Source organism: Panthera pardus, unplaced genomic scaffold (genome assembly GCF_024362965.1).
Source record: "Panthera pardus isolate Hobbes unplaced genomic scaffold, ASM2436296v1 HiC_scaffold_20, whole genome shotgun sequence".
In the NCBI taxonomy this organism is placed as follows: domain Eukaryota; kingdom Metazoa; phylum Chordata; class Mammalia; order Carnivora; family Felidae; genus Panthera; species Panthera pardus.
Window position 1 is genome coordinate 47255120 of NW_026526766.1, and position 18148 is coordinate 47273267.

The 18148-nt window shown below is 37.9% G+C and overlaps 1 protein-coding gene across 16 annotated transcripts in view; it reads right to left on the reverse strand.

Moving 5' to 3' along the window:
• Positions 1-1653: 1653 nt before the first annotated feature.
• Positions 1654-18148, reverse strand: part of ELAVL2 (ELAV like RNA binding protein 2) — a 164256-nt gene continuing 147761 nt past the window's right edge. For 14 of the 16 annotated variants that reach the window (XM_019430681.2, XM_019430677.2, XM_019430687.2 and 11 more), the window contains 4 exons: positions 16602-16755; positions 13035-13260; positions 5065-5103; positions 1654-4436 (listed from right to left, as the gene is read on the reverse strand). In XM_019430681.2, coding sequence (XP_019286226.1) covers positions 4106-4436; positions 5065-5103; positions 13035-13260; positions 16602-16755 — 750 coding nt within the window. In that variant the 3' untranslated portion in view covers positions 1654-4105. The remainder of the gene's footprint in view (positions 4437-5064; positions 5104-13034; positions 13261-16601; positions 16756-18148) is intronic. The other 2 variants (XM_053907996.1, XM_053907994.1) reach the window with 1 other exon arrangement.

The window sequence follows — 18148 nt, forward strand, 5'->3', positions numbered from 1 at the left end:
TTTCTTATTTCAAGGTAACCTTTCTAAGCAGGATGTTACAAGCTTCCCCTACATTTTTGATCCTCTTAGAAAGTAAGGGTAGGACTCTTACAGTAGGTTTATTTAAAAAAAACAACAACAAACAAACAAACAAACCAGAAAAGTTAAACTGCTAACACTTTTCCTAAAATCAGATTAAATTAATGAAAATGGGGGTGCTGGGTGGTTCAGTCTGTTGAGCGTCTGTCCTTGACTTAGGTCATGATCTCACGGCTCGTGGGTTTGAGTCCCGCATTGGGCTCTGTGCTGACAACTCAGGGCCTGGAGCCTGCTTCTGTGTCTCCCTCTCTCTCAAAGTAAACATTAAAAAATAAAATAAAATGTAAAATGATGTTAAGATTAAAAATTTATGTTGGCAACCCTAGCACTGAATTGTAATACTCTAGACAATTTGCAAGCATAAGGTGGAAAGGATACTAAGGAAAAAACATTTCTCCTCCAGTATACCAGTAGTCTCATCAACCTCCTTTCCTGAGAATTTTTCCACTATCTGCTCAAATATAAAAGAACTGCTGACATGCAAACCAGTCAAAATACAGATAAGCATACAGGAAGAGAGGGGTGACAGGAGGATGTTCTGACATCACAAAATTAGAGTATTAAATTCATATAATAAAGAAGGGGGTATGGAGATTTGAGATTAATTGCATGTTGGAAGAAAAGGAATTGTCTTGTCACTCAGCTAATCTCTTGACTACTACATTGTGAATTCAGGACAATTACTCTTAGAATGGCTTTTTACAAAAAAAAAAAAAAAGAAAAAAAAAAAACAAAACAAAACCAACCCTGACAGATACAATCAAATCTAAAAGAGCCATTTAGGATACTATTTAGTATACTTTGTAAGGCGGGGGGGGGGGGGGGGGGGGGGGGGGGGGAGTACTTCATTATATCAAATTTTCTTAAGCTCTATAGAAGTAGACTGTTCACATAAAAGATCAGTAAGAAGAATTTGTTTTCCTCCACACATCTGGTAAGGATGTGTTACAAGAACTGAACATGTATGAACAACACAGGGTTGGTACAGTTCAAGATTTGGACACATGCTACACACATCAGCCTTAACCTAATGAAAACTGAGCTTCTGATTTCTGAGAAGAGTCTCTTGACAATCTGGCACTAGGGCAACAAGAATAAATCTGACACACCAGAAATTAATCCCATGGGTGAATTAAACCTTGCTGGTAGAAGCAGAATAAGTTATCTTCCTTCTCTTTGGTTTTTCTTTAGCTCACGTAAATATGTGAGGACAATTCCCATTTGTTACAAAAAAAAAAAAAAAAAAGAAAAAAAAAAGGTGGTGATTATTAAATCAGAGCAACAAAATGATGTCAGCATCCAATCCAATTACCCAAATGTTACCACTGATAGTAGCATGTATTCCTATAAAAATTACTCATTAAGTAATATTTGAAAGCTGACTATCAGAAGTGTCATTCAAAAAAATTTTTTTGCACATTCTACTTCAACTAACATGCTTTTAGAATTCTTACTTTGGATATAACACTGCTTTCAACTAAAGCTCTGAGAGAATCTCTTAACTCTAGAGAGTAAGTTTATCAGCCTGAGCACAGGAGCCCCCAAAATGTGTATAAAGACCTACTCACCACACTGTTCTTTCCCTTCAACTTTGTTTATTGATGTACTGAACATGAAAAAGTACAAAGAATCCAAACACAAAAGAAAACATGTACAGCCTCTTAAATACTCAACAGAATATATTTTCTATTCCAACAGATGTGAATTAAGTCATACTGTACAACTTCAAATAAATACCAGCCTTACATTTTATTAAGTGCTCTGATAAACACTGTAAAGTGAAGCACAATTTGCATGCCCTCTCATCAATGCCTTGGTTTGCTACAGTAGTATAGGAAAGAAGCACGTAGCTGCTGTTTTCCCGTGAGGGAAACCTTATTTTTTTTTTTTAAGTATATACATGTATTTTGTTTTTTAGTTTTTTTTTTTAAACGCAGAAGGTTAACTCTGACAATCTAAATGCACCTAAGGATATGAGAAAGTGCTAAGCCAATTGATTTCTGAATAGCATTGAGTGGGTCAGCATGAAAACTCGCTTATTCACTTTAGCACGCGCCTCACAGTATATGTACTGTACTATACTGAAAAATTTTATAACTACAATTTTTAAATAATAAAAAATAAAATTCAACGCAACCGCAAAGATAATGTACAACTATGTTATGCATAGCACATTGCCTGTTCTAAGGGGAAGCATGTGAGCATCTCAGTTTATACAAAAAGCAGGACGTAACTATATAGTTCTCAGTGCATCCTGATGAAGGCATTTTTGCCTTCAGCTTTTTTGAAAATTTATTATAAGCTAGATGCTAATCAGAAAATATTTTGTATTTTTTAAAATTTCTTTCATACATGGTAAAGACTTATTTTATTATTTCCCCAAATAGTGGTTTAAGCATCATACAAAGTTAAATTTCAGTAGCATACAGATATTTATGATTTTTGTATGAAAAATGTAAGGAAATTTGTTCAAAACCTATGGTTATACTCATTTTTTTTTTACCACAAACATATTTATAAACGAAAATGTAGCATCACCATAAACAGCTGAAGCTAGACTATCTACAGACAAAATTAGCAACAAATCTGATGCACTGTAAATTCAAGTCCTCAGGACAACGAAAGTGATTAAGCAAGACCTCAAGTAACAATGTTAATGCCATTTACAAAGGAAAAAACTGATACAAAAACATTCAAAACCTGAACATCACTTGGCATGTAAGGGAAAAAAAAAATCAAATTAGCTGAAAGGTTCATAAACACAAGGTCTTATTTACATTACACAAAGCTCAGGTGTTAGCCTTGAACGTAACTTTCAAAATACCTTCAAATATATCCAACTCAGATCACTTTTGCCGATTTGCTGCAGTACAAATCATGTGCAACATCTTTTTTCCTTAAGACAAAACAATTCTTCAAACAATACTGCAAGTACATCACTAAACACCATGAGCTCTATCTGAAGGGATTTCTTTAGGAAGAACAGATTTTTTTTTCCCCCATCTCTTGGTAATTTAAATTTCTTGCCTGCTCTTATATATTCTTTTGTAAATTTTTTTTATTTGTTTCAAAATCACAAATCAATGTGAGCCACCTATCACATAATAACCAGGATGATCAGACGCTCCACTGGTGATTACAAAAACGAAACCAGCAGTGTTTCCCCCATTGATTCTACTCCTTTCATACAAAGATCTCAAAAGTAGTTTTTCTACATCATAAATCTTTCTAAATTTTCCAACCACTGCAAATTTCCTGGTAAATTTTAAAAGCTCACTAGGTGTCATATGAAGAGATTTCTCAAAGTATTCAAGTCAAAATATTTGTTCCAGGACCAGTAAAAAGTTTCTCCAAATTTTCTTTTTTATAAAAATAGATGCTTTTTTTAAACCCACATCAAAGAGGCTCTTATCTCTTTGGCAAGGTACTGCTTTACGAAAAGTTCTCCAGTATTCTTACAATAAGCGTTTATAATGTAGCCCCCCCCTTCCCCAACCCAAATCATAATTACAAAATAAATACTGTTTTTAACTTCATAAATAAAAATGTAAACTTCAAAATACTTTTCTTAGACATAACAGTAATGCTTTAAATGTAAACCAAACACAAAGCTAATTAGGAAAAGAAATAAAAGGGGGAAAAAAAGACACAACCAACTGAAGAACTACAACACAAAGCCTCAATATTTACTCACAGGTTCAAGGCAGTTATGTAAAAAGAAAAGAAATGTCTTCCCTTAGCTGAAACACTTTAAAAGGTCCACCTTCTTCAAAGAAGGCAATAGAATGCAATGTGACAGGTAAAAACCCTGTACCTCTTGTCCATATTCAAACATAAAAGATATTTAAGAAGTTTTAATTCAAATACTAGCAATAAAAAATCTCACATATTTCTTAGGATGCTAAGTAGTCGTTTTATCCCCATCTCAACACTGACTTACAAAGACATTTACTAATGTATAAAGTTTCTCTTAACTTGCCTTTGTTGTATAGTTTTCATATATAAATGGACTGAGGACAAGAGCTCATTAGGCTTTGTGCGTTTTGTTTGTCTTAAAGGAGACCTGCAGTACTCTGTCTCCCAGACGGTATCCATTGAGGCTAGCTATCGCCATGGCGGCCTCATCATAGTTGGTCATAGTCACAAATCCAAAACCTTTGCATTTATTGGTGTTAAAGTCACGGATGACCTTCACGTTGGTGACCGCTCCAAAAGGCCCAAACATTTGCCACAGGATACTCTCATCTGCGTCAGGAGCCAGGTTGTACACAAAAATACACCACCCTGTTCCTGGGTGCCCAGGTATATTAATTCCAGCCAAACTGGTCATTCCATCAATGGTCATTGGAGAAAACCTACTAAACAAAACAGGAAACACACATACACACACGCGCGCACACACACACACACGCGCACATACACACACACACACACACACACACAAATAGAAACAGAGGTTGGTTACAGCAATGGACGTTATTTCTTTTCCCTCTCCCATCCCAAGAGTTTGAGTAAACCTCCCCCCATCAAAAGATACATATAACCACTTGATGTTTCAATCAAGGCTTGCAGTGACATGCTCTTTTGACAAGGCATTAAGTTATGAAATGGCCATTATATGCTATATTGGATAATATGACCCACAATAGCAAAGAAATATATTTAGAATATATTTAGAATATATTTAGAAGTGGCTTCATGAATTGAGCAGGATTGAGGAGGGGAAGGTACCAACACATACATAAACATGCTATAACGTCGCGATGCAATACACAACAAATAATGGGGTTTTTAAAGACCGGGAGTATCTATCCAGCAGTATAAAAATATTCCTTCAGTCAACCGTGCTTCAAAAAGCAGCTTTTCATTAGGTTGTACATGCAAAAGAAAACTGAACACAAACTTATGAAGGGGGACACTCCCAAAATCAAAGAAACTAATCAATTATGGGAAGGGATTATGAGTATCATGAACCTCTGTCATTACCTCTTTACTCCATAAGCCATATTGAGCAGATTGTCCAACCTGCAAAACACACATTTAGCAAACTTCAGTTTCTCATTTTCCCCTGGACGTTCAAAAGAGCTGGGTTTGTTATTGCCATCTTCCAAGGGGATAGCTGCATATTAATTCTATGTGAAGTCTCAAAACTTTGGGTCTCAAAACTGGAGAGAATGGGTTCCCACTGGCATTAAGACACTACTTTTCCCAATGGATAGTTTATCGCTACAGTGTTTAGTGCCACATAGAGGAAATGTTGGTGGTCATCTGAGCAAACCAGAAAGGAAATGTGGAGGCTCTGGAACAGTTAATCTTTGGGCTCTCACCTACCGCCAGGTAAATTCTAAGTGCTTCACATGCACCTACATGTATTTTACACTGCTGTTAAAAAAAAGAAACAGGCCCCAAATGGAATCGCCTGTGCTGAGCCCCATGTCAGCAAACTAAGACTTGGTATCTACTAGTAGGTTCAAGAATATGAACTTTCATCAGTCAATCTGGAATTACGTGGTCATAGAATCTAGTGAGGTAATCTTCTGGAAAGACCCTTCCCCCAAAGGAAGGTACCTGGCCTGAAACAATCCACTCTTTGTTAAAAACCTCTCTTTTCCTGTTCCCTTCTGCCTATAAAAGCCACCCATTTTGTATATAAAAGCCTTCCATTTTGTACATCTCCTTGGAGCTCTTTTCTGTCTGCTAGGTAAAATGCTACTTGATTCATGAATTGTTCAATAAAGCCAATTTCATCTTCACATTTACTCAGCTGAATTTTTTTAGCATTAATTTTCATAGCTCTGTTGGTCCCTGAATATACCAAGGCACACAGATTAAGTGACTTGCCCAAGACCACAGGGCTAGTAAATGGTGGCACCAATATTCTATGATTTCCCTTCAATCTCCCAATTCTGAAGGACTCTCATTTCTTACAAAGTGGTGTATTACAGGCAGAAAGAACCTTACAGACAGTATCAGCTAAGTGTGTCATTTCTCAACGTGCTCAACTAAAGACCAGAGAAAGGCAACAGACTCATTGCTCCAGCAGGCAAGAGGGCAAAGAGTTCAGACCCTGAGACTGAGGCTTATTTTGATTCTGCCACAGGAACTGTAGCCCCACTCAAGGTGTAAGAAGCCAGGTAGAAACAAACCAACCAACTTGAGCTTCCCTTAATATTTTTAAAACTCAATAGTTGGGGGTGGGTAGGTACTCTTTAAAACTCCCCATCCCTTTCCTATTTCAAAACTTAAGTTGATTTTATAATACTTGATTTTTCTTGTCAGTTTCAAACGGACCACTCTCATGTTTCAATTTCCAGAATGCATACCAATTAATTATATGTGTTCAGAGGATGTAGGCATAACTTAACTCGTTGTAGACAGAACCACCTTCAACTGCTGCAATGTTCAACAGTGTCCAAAGTAAGATCGTGAGGCAGGGGGAACAATTTTTTTTTTTCCTTCTTATAACACCTATGAAAGGTTAAGTCTGAAAAATGTCTCAACATTATTGTCTAACCTGTGGCCTCAAATGAGTCTAGGGGACACATGAGAAAGCAATTCCCTTTTGTTTTATAAAAGCCAAGAAAACATCTCTTTCTGGTCTTTTAGAATTGGAAAAAGAACCTTTATACATTCCTGTTCCCAATCACCCCAGGGCATTTTGTGTGTTTTGTGAAAACAGAAAGAAATAACTGAGCTGATGTAGTGCAAAGTGTAAGGGACGAGAACAAATCACAATGACAAAAGACCCTCATCTGTGTATGTAGGTCCTGTCCCAATACCCTCTCAGGAGCAGGGACACGTTCATTCCCCACTGTGCCACTGTGCATAAACACAGGCCTGGATCGCTGCAGGTTTACAACTATCTGGTGACAAATAAAGCAATAAGGTTACCAATAATATCCTTAACTACTTAATCCAGAATGAAAACTATCAGGAGGGCTGCTTGGGGAGCCTATTTGTATATGCAAGGAAAAAGCACACGTGTGGAAAGAGTACATAGGTGGGAAGGCTTTGCTTTCTGCAGAGGTGATAGTCATGCCTTTATACTCCAAAAAGGAAAGGCCACCAACACCAGAAATAAAGATGCATACAAATTAGTATCACCAACCCTCAAGTAATATGATACAAATAATTTCATGCAATTGCTAGAATGATCAATGAAGAATGCACTTGGCAGAGGATACCTATAGAAAAGAAGAGCATATTGAAGTCTCCTTCCAAAGTGCTGAAGGGGCCAGATGCAGAGACACCTTATCGATTCAAAGTAGCGTTATGTCGTCCCTGCCAGCCCAGGTAGGGACTGTTACGCTCTGCCACTATCAGTTCAGTATACCAACCCACAACCTGAAGTCCAGAAATGCAATCTTCTAGGCAAATTTTCAGTATTTTCAAGACAGGGTAGAAACCAAAACTGCCCCAGAAGTGAATTACAGGTTTTAGAGAATCCAAGGATTCCCACGCAGGAGTTCTAGGCCTTTACACTAGGATCTCAGAGGGCTCTCTCAGTGGGCCTCATATTTGCCTCACCTGTGAAATCCTAGGACACACTGTGATCCTGACCACTTATTTCTTTACTTACACTTTCAGGAAAAATTCAGTCCTTTGGAACTTAAGCCAAGTTCTTGGTCAACCCCCGCCGGCCCCCTCCCACCATCTCCCTCCTCCATCCTCTCCCACATCCTCCTCTCCCACATCCTCCATTAACAAGGAGAGCAAAGAGGAACACGGGATCTAAGAAACAGGACATAGGCAGTGCTGAAAACTCCAGTCTGCATGCAATAGTTAGTGCCACACACCCACTATTCCTCATGGGAGTTGGGAGAAATCAGTGGGCACTTCACGTGGGCACTGTGCACCCCAAATCTTGTTTGTAGCAGTTGGGAGACTGTAAACTAGGCATCTTCTCTTGTAATTGCCTAGTTTACCGGTCAGACACATGACCACTATTTTACTCTCCAGAATTATACATCTTTGCTGGTATGTCCAGAGCCCAAGGGCAGACATCTTTTAATAGGTGCTCATTTAAAAACAGAAGCCTATTTTTAATGGAGACCTAACAAGTTAGTGGCCTCCAGAATGACCCAGATGGGTGTGAATAACGATTAACTACAGTGTGACAAGAAAATATTAAAATGCCCATTAAAAATATGCTTTTAACTTTAAAAGTATTCTTGGAGCACCTGGCTGGCTCAGTTGGAGGAACACGGGACTCTTGATCTCAGGGTCTTGTAAAGATTACTTACATAAATAAACTTAAAAACAATATCCTTTACTCAAATTTAACTGAGGCACTGCACCCAGTACTCTTGCTCAGTCCCCATACTTTCCTGAGGGAAGACTGAGTAGTCCTCAAAAGGGAGAGTGACACTTTTCCCTTGTTCTTTAGCTTGGACATAATCCACTTTACAAATAACACATTAAGTGGATTTGGAGGATTAGATAGGGAAACCTAGCTTTAATTAAAATAACCCTTGAAGAAGATGTAGCTTCAGAAAGATTTCTATACAAATCCTCATCATCAGAGTGAGGATGACACCAGTAAGGGAAGCACAAGTAAACAAAAACAGGGAGAGCAGATGAGTTCTCCTACTCTTAGTACAAAGTACATTATGAGGTTACACACAAGATAATCTAACATGTCTCACTTTCATGAAATCAGACATGAAGTTCAAAATTACCAAGATAATTTTATGAATCTTGCTTTAAAGACATATTTATTATTAAAATACTGGGTAAATGAAATGTATAGTAAGTCAGCATGATAATAAGACATTTAATATATTGTTTCATCTTTATTTCCTGTGTTTGACTAGTGTTTATGAGTTAATGAATGTAATAGCAGAAGCCCATGTTCATATAATTTATAAAAACATATACTGGGGATACAGGTACAAACATTTTTCTATCAGTACAAATACAACTCATACGAGGCCATATTTTGAACAGAACCCTATATTAGATAGAGCATTCTGATTTCAAAACTAGAGGTTTATAAGTAGAGAACAGAAAGAAGACATCTGCTTAGCTTCCAAGAAAACTGGCCAACAAGACTACAGGAAGGCCTATACAAGTAAAAGGGGAAATGTGACTTTAATTAAAGTCAGAAATAAAAATATAGAGAGATTACTAGTGGTTAAGAAAGTGACACTATGAAGTCTACAAACTGGTTCTCAAAACCTCTCCAAAGCACTCGCCCAGATCTGCTCTGAAGTTAAACCACAAGATCATCAACTTATCCCCTTGTCCAATTAGATGGCATCATCTATCCTCTACAAGAAAAAAAAAATTACTCAGGAGGACTGATACCAGTTTATTCCAAAAGGAAATCATGGTAGTGCCATCAGCACTTGCCTTAAATGCAACACGAGTGCTGATTTAAATGGCTACTTTACAAATGCATAAAGGCTTATAGAAGCAGGCACACAGGCCATTAGACTAGATCACATTCAATAAAATTAAAGCTGCTCCACAAGAAGAGAGATGAAATATTTGGCTGAAAGCTTAATTCGGACATGGTGTCCCAAAAACATACTTAAGGGGCTTGAATTATACTATGTATCCAAATAAATAAGGATGGTTTTATTTTGAAGACTGTAGTCAATTAAATAAGCACTTGCTCATGTTAAAATAATTCTCTAACTATTCATATGGGTTAACTGGGTCATAAACTTCACAAGCCCACTTTTAAACTTAACCCTGGGGCGCCTGGGTGGCTCAGTCCGTTAAACATTCAACTTCAGCTCAGGTCATGATCTCATGGTTTGTGGGTTTGAGTCCCACATCGGGTTCTGTGCTGACAGCTCAGAGCCTGGAGCCCACTTCGGATTCTGTGCCTCCCTCTCTCTCTGCCCCTCCCCACTCATTCTCTGTCTCTCAAAAATAAACGTTTAAAAAAATTTTTTTTAATAAAAATAAACTTAACCTTTATTGCATGGGTTTTAATTTTCCTGACCTTAAAAGATATGGTGCATTTCATGAATATTAAAAATATCCTTGACTATTGTTATACTTATAACTTGTATTCTCCAATCTCTCTCAACTCCCAAGGTACTATGACAACATAAAAAACAGAAATTTTCTAAGTGTCTGCTGGAAGGTGATAAACTGAAGGCTAAGAGCATTAGGACACAGACGTTAGGAAGAAAATATTTCTGTAATGATCTAGAGTTGAACGAGAGAAGAACAAAATACTAGCAAAACAAGCAAGTCCTTAATTCCACGGTCTTTATGAAGAGAAGATTCAACGTTAATTCAACGGGGGGGGGGGGGGGGGGGGGGGGGAGTCAAGGTAATGACAACCAAGTTCTTAAAATACTCAAGAAAAGCAACCAAACACACATCAGGTTAAACCTGAACCCTAGGGATAGGACTCCCGATTTCTTCTAACACTCAGTCTAGACCAAATGCTTTCACTGAGCTCAAAGACTAGTTCGTAACTTATTATCTAGACAGAGATTACGGGAGGAAAAGATCATAGGGCAGTAGAGACAAGAGTCAATAAAAATCTTGGACAATAAAAATCACCCTCAATTTCTAAAACCGAGTTTTCCTTATAACAGACAATTCTCATTCCCCTTTTTTCAGAATTTCTTTTTCTAGGAGTCAGGGAAAGGAAGAATTTCAAGTTGGTTAACATATGGAATAAAAAGATAAAAGCAAAGGATGGGCAGAAATATATTTAGCAAGATAATAAATCTGACCATCATAACATCCTGGAAAGCTTTACAGAACCACAAGTAAGAAGCAGAGAACATGCAGGGAGTGGGCTGGGTGGGGCTGTGAGCAGATACAGTAGTCATCAGCCTAGTCTTGGGAGTCCCCTGCATGCCTGGCCATTTCAGTAATCAGGCATTCTCCTGAAGATTCTGTCATCTCAGGCCTCTTGCCCAATCTTCCTCAGAATTCAATCTTGAGTCTCAGAACAGAGTTTTAGTTAATAACTGCCATAAAACAAGTTGAGAGCTTAAATTGGAAAACACCAGAAATAACCAACAATTTAAAGTGAAAACAGCTTTCTATTAACATCAAACATTTTATTTTATTTTCACAGGGTTGAAATCAACCTGTAAGTCTCAAAGAACCTTCCTCTCTGTAAGCTCCAAACTCTTTTCTAGGCCCCAAAGAGCTCTGAAGTCAACAGGATGGGCTGTCCAGGAAACACCTCGAAAATCCCTCAAATGTGTCTGTGCAAAATTTCCAGAAAGTATTATTCACTTTAAGATGCCACAGAGGAAACCCACAGGCAGAGCTAAAAAAAATGGTTTTATGAGATTTCTTTCTCCACAAGGGCAAGCATCCAGCTGCTTTGCGCACCTCTCCCTGAAGCCATGGCCACTATCATCCACCAAAGTCAAAGGTACCAGGTGTGCTTTCTGACAATGCTTTTTTTTTTTTTTTTTTTTTTTTAACCTTGCCAAGTTAAAACAGAGAATGAAAAAAAGGCTCAATCGACTGGGTACCCAGGCATCCAGTTCCAAATGGAGCCTTTTGATAGTACCACCTCTACTCCCAGGGCAAAAGCTACCCTAAGTAGGAAGTGGCCATACTGTTTATGGCAAATTTCCTTCTCACACCTCAGGTGACACAAGTATTTTTTTAAAAGCAGATATCTGACCGATTTTATCTCCACTCTTTTCAGCACTCTCAATACCCCAAAGGAAAAAAACGCATGTGATTTAAGTTCAAAAACATAACTCTTCATTAAGCTACATTTGTGATCCTATTTTTAGTAATTAACTATTCTACCCCTGCAAGGAAAGAAAGAAAACTGATATGCACTTGGGATTAAAAAGAAAAAAAATTAGCATGGGGTTAGATGGAATTATGGCTGCAGTATACCATATGGCCAAAAGGATATTAAAAAAATGTTCTGGGGAAGAAAAAAAAAACTGGGTGACTTTGCTTATGAAACCAGAAGTTCTTTGTGCTGTGTTTAAAGTCTTAAAGTCACTGTTCTCACATGCAGATTAGAGATGTTTTTAAAATGACTCTTGATTTGATTGTTATCCCAAGTTTAAAATAAAACTTGAAAAACTGAAATATTTATGCTTGTCTACAAGATAGAATGCCTTCTTTGGGCTGAAGATGCAGAGTCATTCTATGGACTATACAGGGGTCTGAAAACTACCACCCACAGGCCAAATCCAGACTGCCATCTGTTTCTGTATAGCCCAGGAGTGAAAAATGCCTTTTACATTTTTAAAGAGTTGTTAAAAAAAAAAAAAAATGTATGCAACAGAAACCATGACCCATAAAGTCTAGAGTATTTACTATGTGGTCCTTTACAGAGGAGGCTTGCCAACCCCTACAATACAAGAAATAAAATTTTAAAAGGTGAGGGGAATCCATTTGTAGAAACAATGTTTTCACATAGGTTATATATCCTTAGTGGTGTACATATTATAAAGCAAAGTAACTGAAAGAGCTTGACCTAAAAGCTGAAATACAGGAATAAAATCTTATCAAGAAAAAAACTAAAAAGAAGAAATCAGAAGTACTGGAAACAGAAACAACCCAGCATTCTGCCGGTCGGAGTTTATAGCCTTGCACTATGGATGTCTGGGGCTATATGATTTGTTGCTGTTGGAGGCTATACTGTGTACTGAAGGATGGATATTCAGCAGCATCCCTGACCTCTACCCATTAGATGCCAGTACCACACTGCACCCAAGTCATGTCCACACAAATGTCGCCAGACACCGCCAAATGTCCCGAGGGGCAAAATTACTCCCCAGTTGAGAATCACTAGTACAGCTTATCGTCCCTTTTTGTTACCACCTTTAATATTAGCATAAGACACTGCACCTCAAATAGGTTTTCTCAGTGCCCGTAAGAAAAAGAAAGAAAACAACAACAACAGAACAGCAAAGCAAGAGATCCTATCAATAAAAGTACTGCACAGTGAACCTGAGAGTTCTGAGTTTAGTAGCTGGGCATAAGAACCAGACCAGACTTACCTAAAACGCTGTGCCTGCTGAGCTAGTGGTCCTGGATACCTTCTGTTTGGAGACTGGTACAGCTGGGAAAGGATGGCCTGATTGGTTTTTTGGCTTGGATTATTAGCAAACTTTACAGTGATTGGCTCTGTGGCACCAGGCGGTTTCTGGCCATTTAGGCCTTTGATAGCTTCTTCTGCCTCAATTCGCTTGTCAAATCGAATAAAACCTACACCCCTTGATATGCCTATTGGTAAATTTGGGTAAGGATTTGGGAAAGAGGGAGCAGAAGGAGAAGGGAAGAAGAGAAGAAAGGATAAATTAATTTCTCCTTAAAAACAAGTTTTCACCTACATATAACATCTGCCACAAAATAACAGGAGGAGGAGAGTTTTACCTTACCTCTGTAGCAATTCAGTCTAGAATCACAATTTTGTATTTTTTTTAATGAAGTCATCTACACAATCTGAATACCCATTATCACCTGCCTACCAATAAGCCAAGAAAAACAGCACACCAGTATGCCCATGTTCTCCCTACCTGCTGTCTTCTCTCCGCTCCCCCCCCCATATGCTGATGTTCTTTAATAATGTCAACAACAACATGCTTGAGTTCCAGTTCTCTTGTGCTGTTGGATAAGCAGCTCAGAAATGAAGGGCACAGTAGCTTCCTTTCTTGTAAGAAGAACAGAACCAGGCATTTGCTAAAAATGCTACAAAGCTATGCTAAAAATATATTACAGGGGTAGAAAGATATTACATCCAACTTTTTAATAATAAAATTTTACTTAATAATATTACATAGGACACTGGCCCTTTAAGAAAGTGTCCAAAGAGGGTTTTCTCATTCCTGGAAACTTCCCCCACAGCTTTTAACTATTATAAGCTGAAAAAGGGATAAAAGAGGACCTACATTTTTAAATAAATAAAATAGAAATAAAGTCTCAAAGCTTTCTGGCTTTAGCAGTATTACTCCAATGGAAATGCCATTCTCTGTCTCATGTTCTTCCCACTCTGACAGACAAGAATAGGAAAGCAGAGCGATGGCCAAATACATGTCCAGCTTCTGAAAAATGGCAGACAAAAACCCAACCCATTCCATTTAATTAGCTTAAATGGGCTAGCTGAGGTCAACCCATAGCTGGCCATCTGGAGATAAAACAGTACCAGGGAAATACTTTTTGGGCAAGCAAATTGGTACTAGACGTACCAGCTTGGGAAAGGTAGCTAGACGAGTCTATAATGAGAGGTTATCGAGAAAGGTTGAGAAAATGTACTAGACGATCACGATTTACAGGAACCTTAAAAAGGAATGAAGTTCTACTTGCTTTGTAATTAATACTGTGTAAATTCAATGGCTTAGAATTATATTCTAAGTGGATAGGCATTTCTTCCATATACACTTATGTCAGCCCATACCACTTTTCCTTTCTGATTTAAGTTACATCAGTTGCACATTACCACCTGATGGCTGAATAACAAAATTGCAGGGTTTTATTTTTCATTTCAGATAAAGTGAATAATTTCACCTTGAAAGCCATAAGTATGAAGATACAATGGTGAAATGACAGCAAATATATTCTTCACTAGCGTGAAGAATTAATAACCCCCAAGAACTTAACTATTCCACGAGGAAAGCATAAGATGAGCAATGCAATAGCCTCTACACAGACTGAGTCATCTCAAGCTGAGGTCCTCAAACTTGAGCATGCACCAGAATAACCCAAAGGGCTTGATACAATGCCCATCCTCAGAGTTTTATTCATTAGGTGCTGGATGGAACCCAGAAATCTGCATTTCTAGTGAAGTTCCAGGAGGATGCTGATGCTGCAGGGGTGGGACCACACTTAAGAACCAATGACTAACCCCAGAAGGGATGAAGTAAGTCTCCTTGGGAGCCAATGTACTCAGGATGGATTTGCACTTAAGGAGATGGGCATTCTGTAACAGAAGTGAAATCTACTCTCAATTCACCAAGTCCTCATTAAGAATAATTTAAAAAGCATAAATGATATGAACAAATAAAAGGGCATTTCTATTGCTTTAAGCCAATTTATCTGGATTGCTAAACCTCGATTTCTCTTTTCCTGGTTAGCAGTCTGTGTGATACAGCACAGAATGAAAGAACATGTAAGAAAGATTATAAAACACAGTCATCATGAAAAGACCTTATTTTTACCTTCCTTCCCTAAATTTTCTTCACAAAGCACAACCTATTGGCCATTCTCCCAAGCATATGTGTATGAAGGTAGATCTCTCTCTACCCAAAACTCTAAGTGTGGTGCCTCCTACGGATGAGCCCAATTAACAGTACAGAAGAGCGTAACACGGGCTGCTTCTACTCAAACTCACATCAATTCAACTGAGCTTCACTTGAAGAAATAAAAAGTTGGCCTGATTTTTTTCTGTAGTTAATCTAGTGCTTCCTTTTTTTTTTTTTTTTTTTTAAGGATTAGAACAGAAATGATATAGAAACTAAAACAACAACAGAACAGATCAATGAAACCAGGAGCTAGTTCTTTGAAAATATCAACAAAACTGATTAACCTCTAGCCAGACTCATTAAAACAAAAGAGAGGCTCCAATAAACAAAATGAGAAATGAAAGAGGAGAAATAACAGACACCACAGAAACACAAAGCATTATGAGGATGTCCACTGCTTACTTTAAAAAGACAACAGACATTGTAATACATAATGAATGTCTTCCGGTGGTATTATGACAGAGAGAGAAAAGGAGAAGGAAAACCGGAAAAGTAAAAGAGAGGAAAGAAAAGGAAGAAACATGAAGAATATTAAAGAGGAAAATCTGTCTACATTTTCCCCCAAGCCTTAATGTGACTGCTTGAGTATATGGCCTTAAGGTTAATTTTCCCCCCTCCTTATCATGTTGCTCTATTTTCAATATGTTTTTAGAAAATAAGCATTATTTTCATAATAGAAAATTACCATTTATTTTTAAAATCTGTAATCAAATCAGTATTGCTTTTCTTAAAGGCTTTGGCAAAAGAGCTCCCTTACCAACAAAAGTTTTAATACACCTATCAGTCTTCTCATCTCAGTTGGTCAAAAGATACAGCAGGCATAAAATATTTTAACATTCAAAAAGTCAACCTTTTATGCACGCCCATACAATCCAGCATGGGCCTGGAAACCGGCCTGAACAGCTAGTGCGGACATGGTGTCATCCTCCCCTAGAGAACTAGGTGCATTCTGCTGTATTAAACTATGCTTTTTACAAAAAAACAAGACAGCTTATTAGGAGGAGTACTTGATGGAGAATAGGGGCTTTTTTCACGCAGCAGCTTAGAAATGAGGATTATTATCATCTACAAATTTATTACATGCCATAAAACAGGCTTCGAACCTGCCCCTTCAGGGTGGAAATGACTCAAGCTCGCTCACTTCACTCCACAATCTATTTTTATGCATGCATATTTATGAACAATTCCAGCAGAAAATTGCATTTTCTGGTCCACATATACCTTTGATATGTTCTAGAAGCAAGACTGCTGTACGGAAAGGCAAAATATTTCACAATCTGCCACTCAGAAAGTGTCAAAGATTGTGTAGAGCAGCTGCCGACTTACCAGTGACCTGGTCAACAAGAATACGAGAAGTAATGATGCGTCCATATTGTGAAAAAAGCTGCTCCAACTCCTTCTGGGTCATTGTTTTCGGAAGTCCACTGACATACAAATTCGCATCTCTGATAGAAGCTGAACTTGGGCGAGCATAGGAAACCTGGGAAAGGAAAATGAAATTAAGCATCTACACACACTCAGTTACCTCCCTTCAGAAACTCAACGACTGCCTAAAGTTAGTCAGCAGCTTTTCCGTATGGAGCACATAACAAACACGGATGTTAAAAATAAGTCCTGCGTTAACCATTTTACTCCTTTCTGGAGAAATGATCAAGAAATAGAAAATGCCATTCCCCCAGGAGGAGAAAAGAGATCATATTTATCCCTAGGTTTGCAGGGTTTCAAAACAAACCAGTGGTGCACATAGCACAGTACTACTTAGGGTAACAGGATGTCCTCACTGGGGCCAACCCCCTAAGCTACAGATGTAGGCTCAATCGAGTAATTCAGTTTAAGAACTCTAAATTCATCCAACACATTTTTGTGACCTGTTTTTGAGCCTCTCCCATCTCTGCAGGCGATGGTACAAAGTTTCTAAAAATTTACCATATTATCACTAAGTATGCCTTTTTGATTCATTTCAAAATAGCATTTTATCATCCCTAAACTTCCGGACATTTAAGTATGTGAACAAGCTATATCTCTAGCCATTCCTTGTCTATTGTCTTCTTGTCCACAAGCCTCTGTAACATTTATTTTCTAAAAGGTCTTAAGTCCCTTTTATTGGCTTTAACTACCATTTTATGTATCCTTTCAAAAAGCTTCTAAGATATAATGTTCAAAATTCTACAAGGATAGAAGACAAAATAAGTCTGCCTGTATTTGTTGATAATCAACATTCTTCATGTAAGCTCCATGCACTAAGGAACTACCTCTCACTCTTATCACTGTTATCCTCAGCATCTTGGCATATGATAGATGCTAGAACATTTGCTGAGTAAAACCAATCTAATAACCAGTGATCCTGTGGGCCCAGAGCAAGCTTCCTAGACCACAAGATTTAACGGACAGTTCATGCAGTCATCGAGAGCTTGCCCAAAACATAATCGACAGCTCTTTGCCTACACCTATCTCTGCCAATTTTCAGACAGCTCTGGATCTCATATGCTATTCCTGACCACATTCCCTCTGGTTTAATTCTAAGCTTTTCTGGACTACCTAACTACAAGGTCACAATATAGCCTCCATCTTCCAGACCATTCATAAAAATGGCCAATGGGTCTAACTCATATTGATTTGCTCAGGTACTGTAACATGGTAACTTCTGCTTGCTACTTTCATCTGTAAGTATCCACCTTTAAACTAGTCCACTGCTCATTTCAAAAACAAAATTAAACAAAAAAAAAAAAGGTCTTCAATTTCAACAAGCTCTTGGTATTTTCAAATATATTCTCCATGGTTTAAATTATGCCCACAGTGTCATCACCATTTCCTTTTCGGCTTTTCACAAAAAAAGTAAGCCAGATTTATATTACTTTATAAAAAGGTCTTGC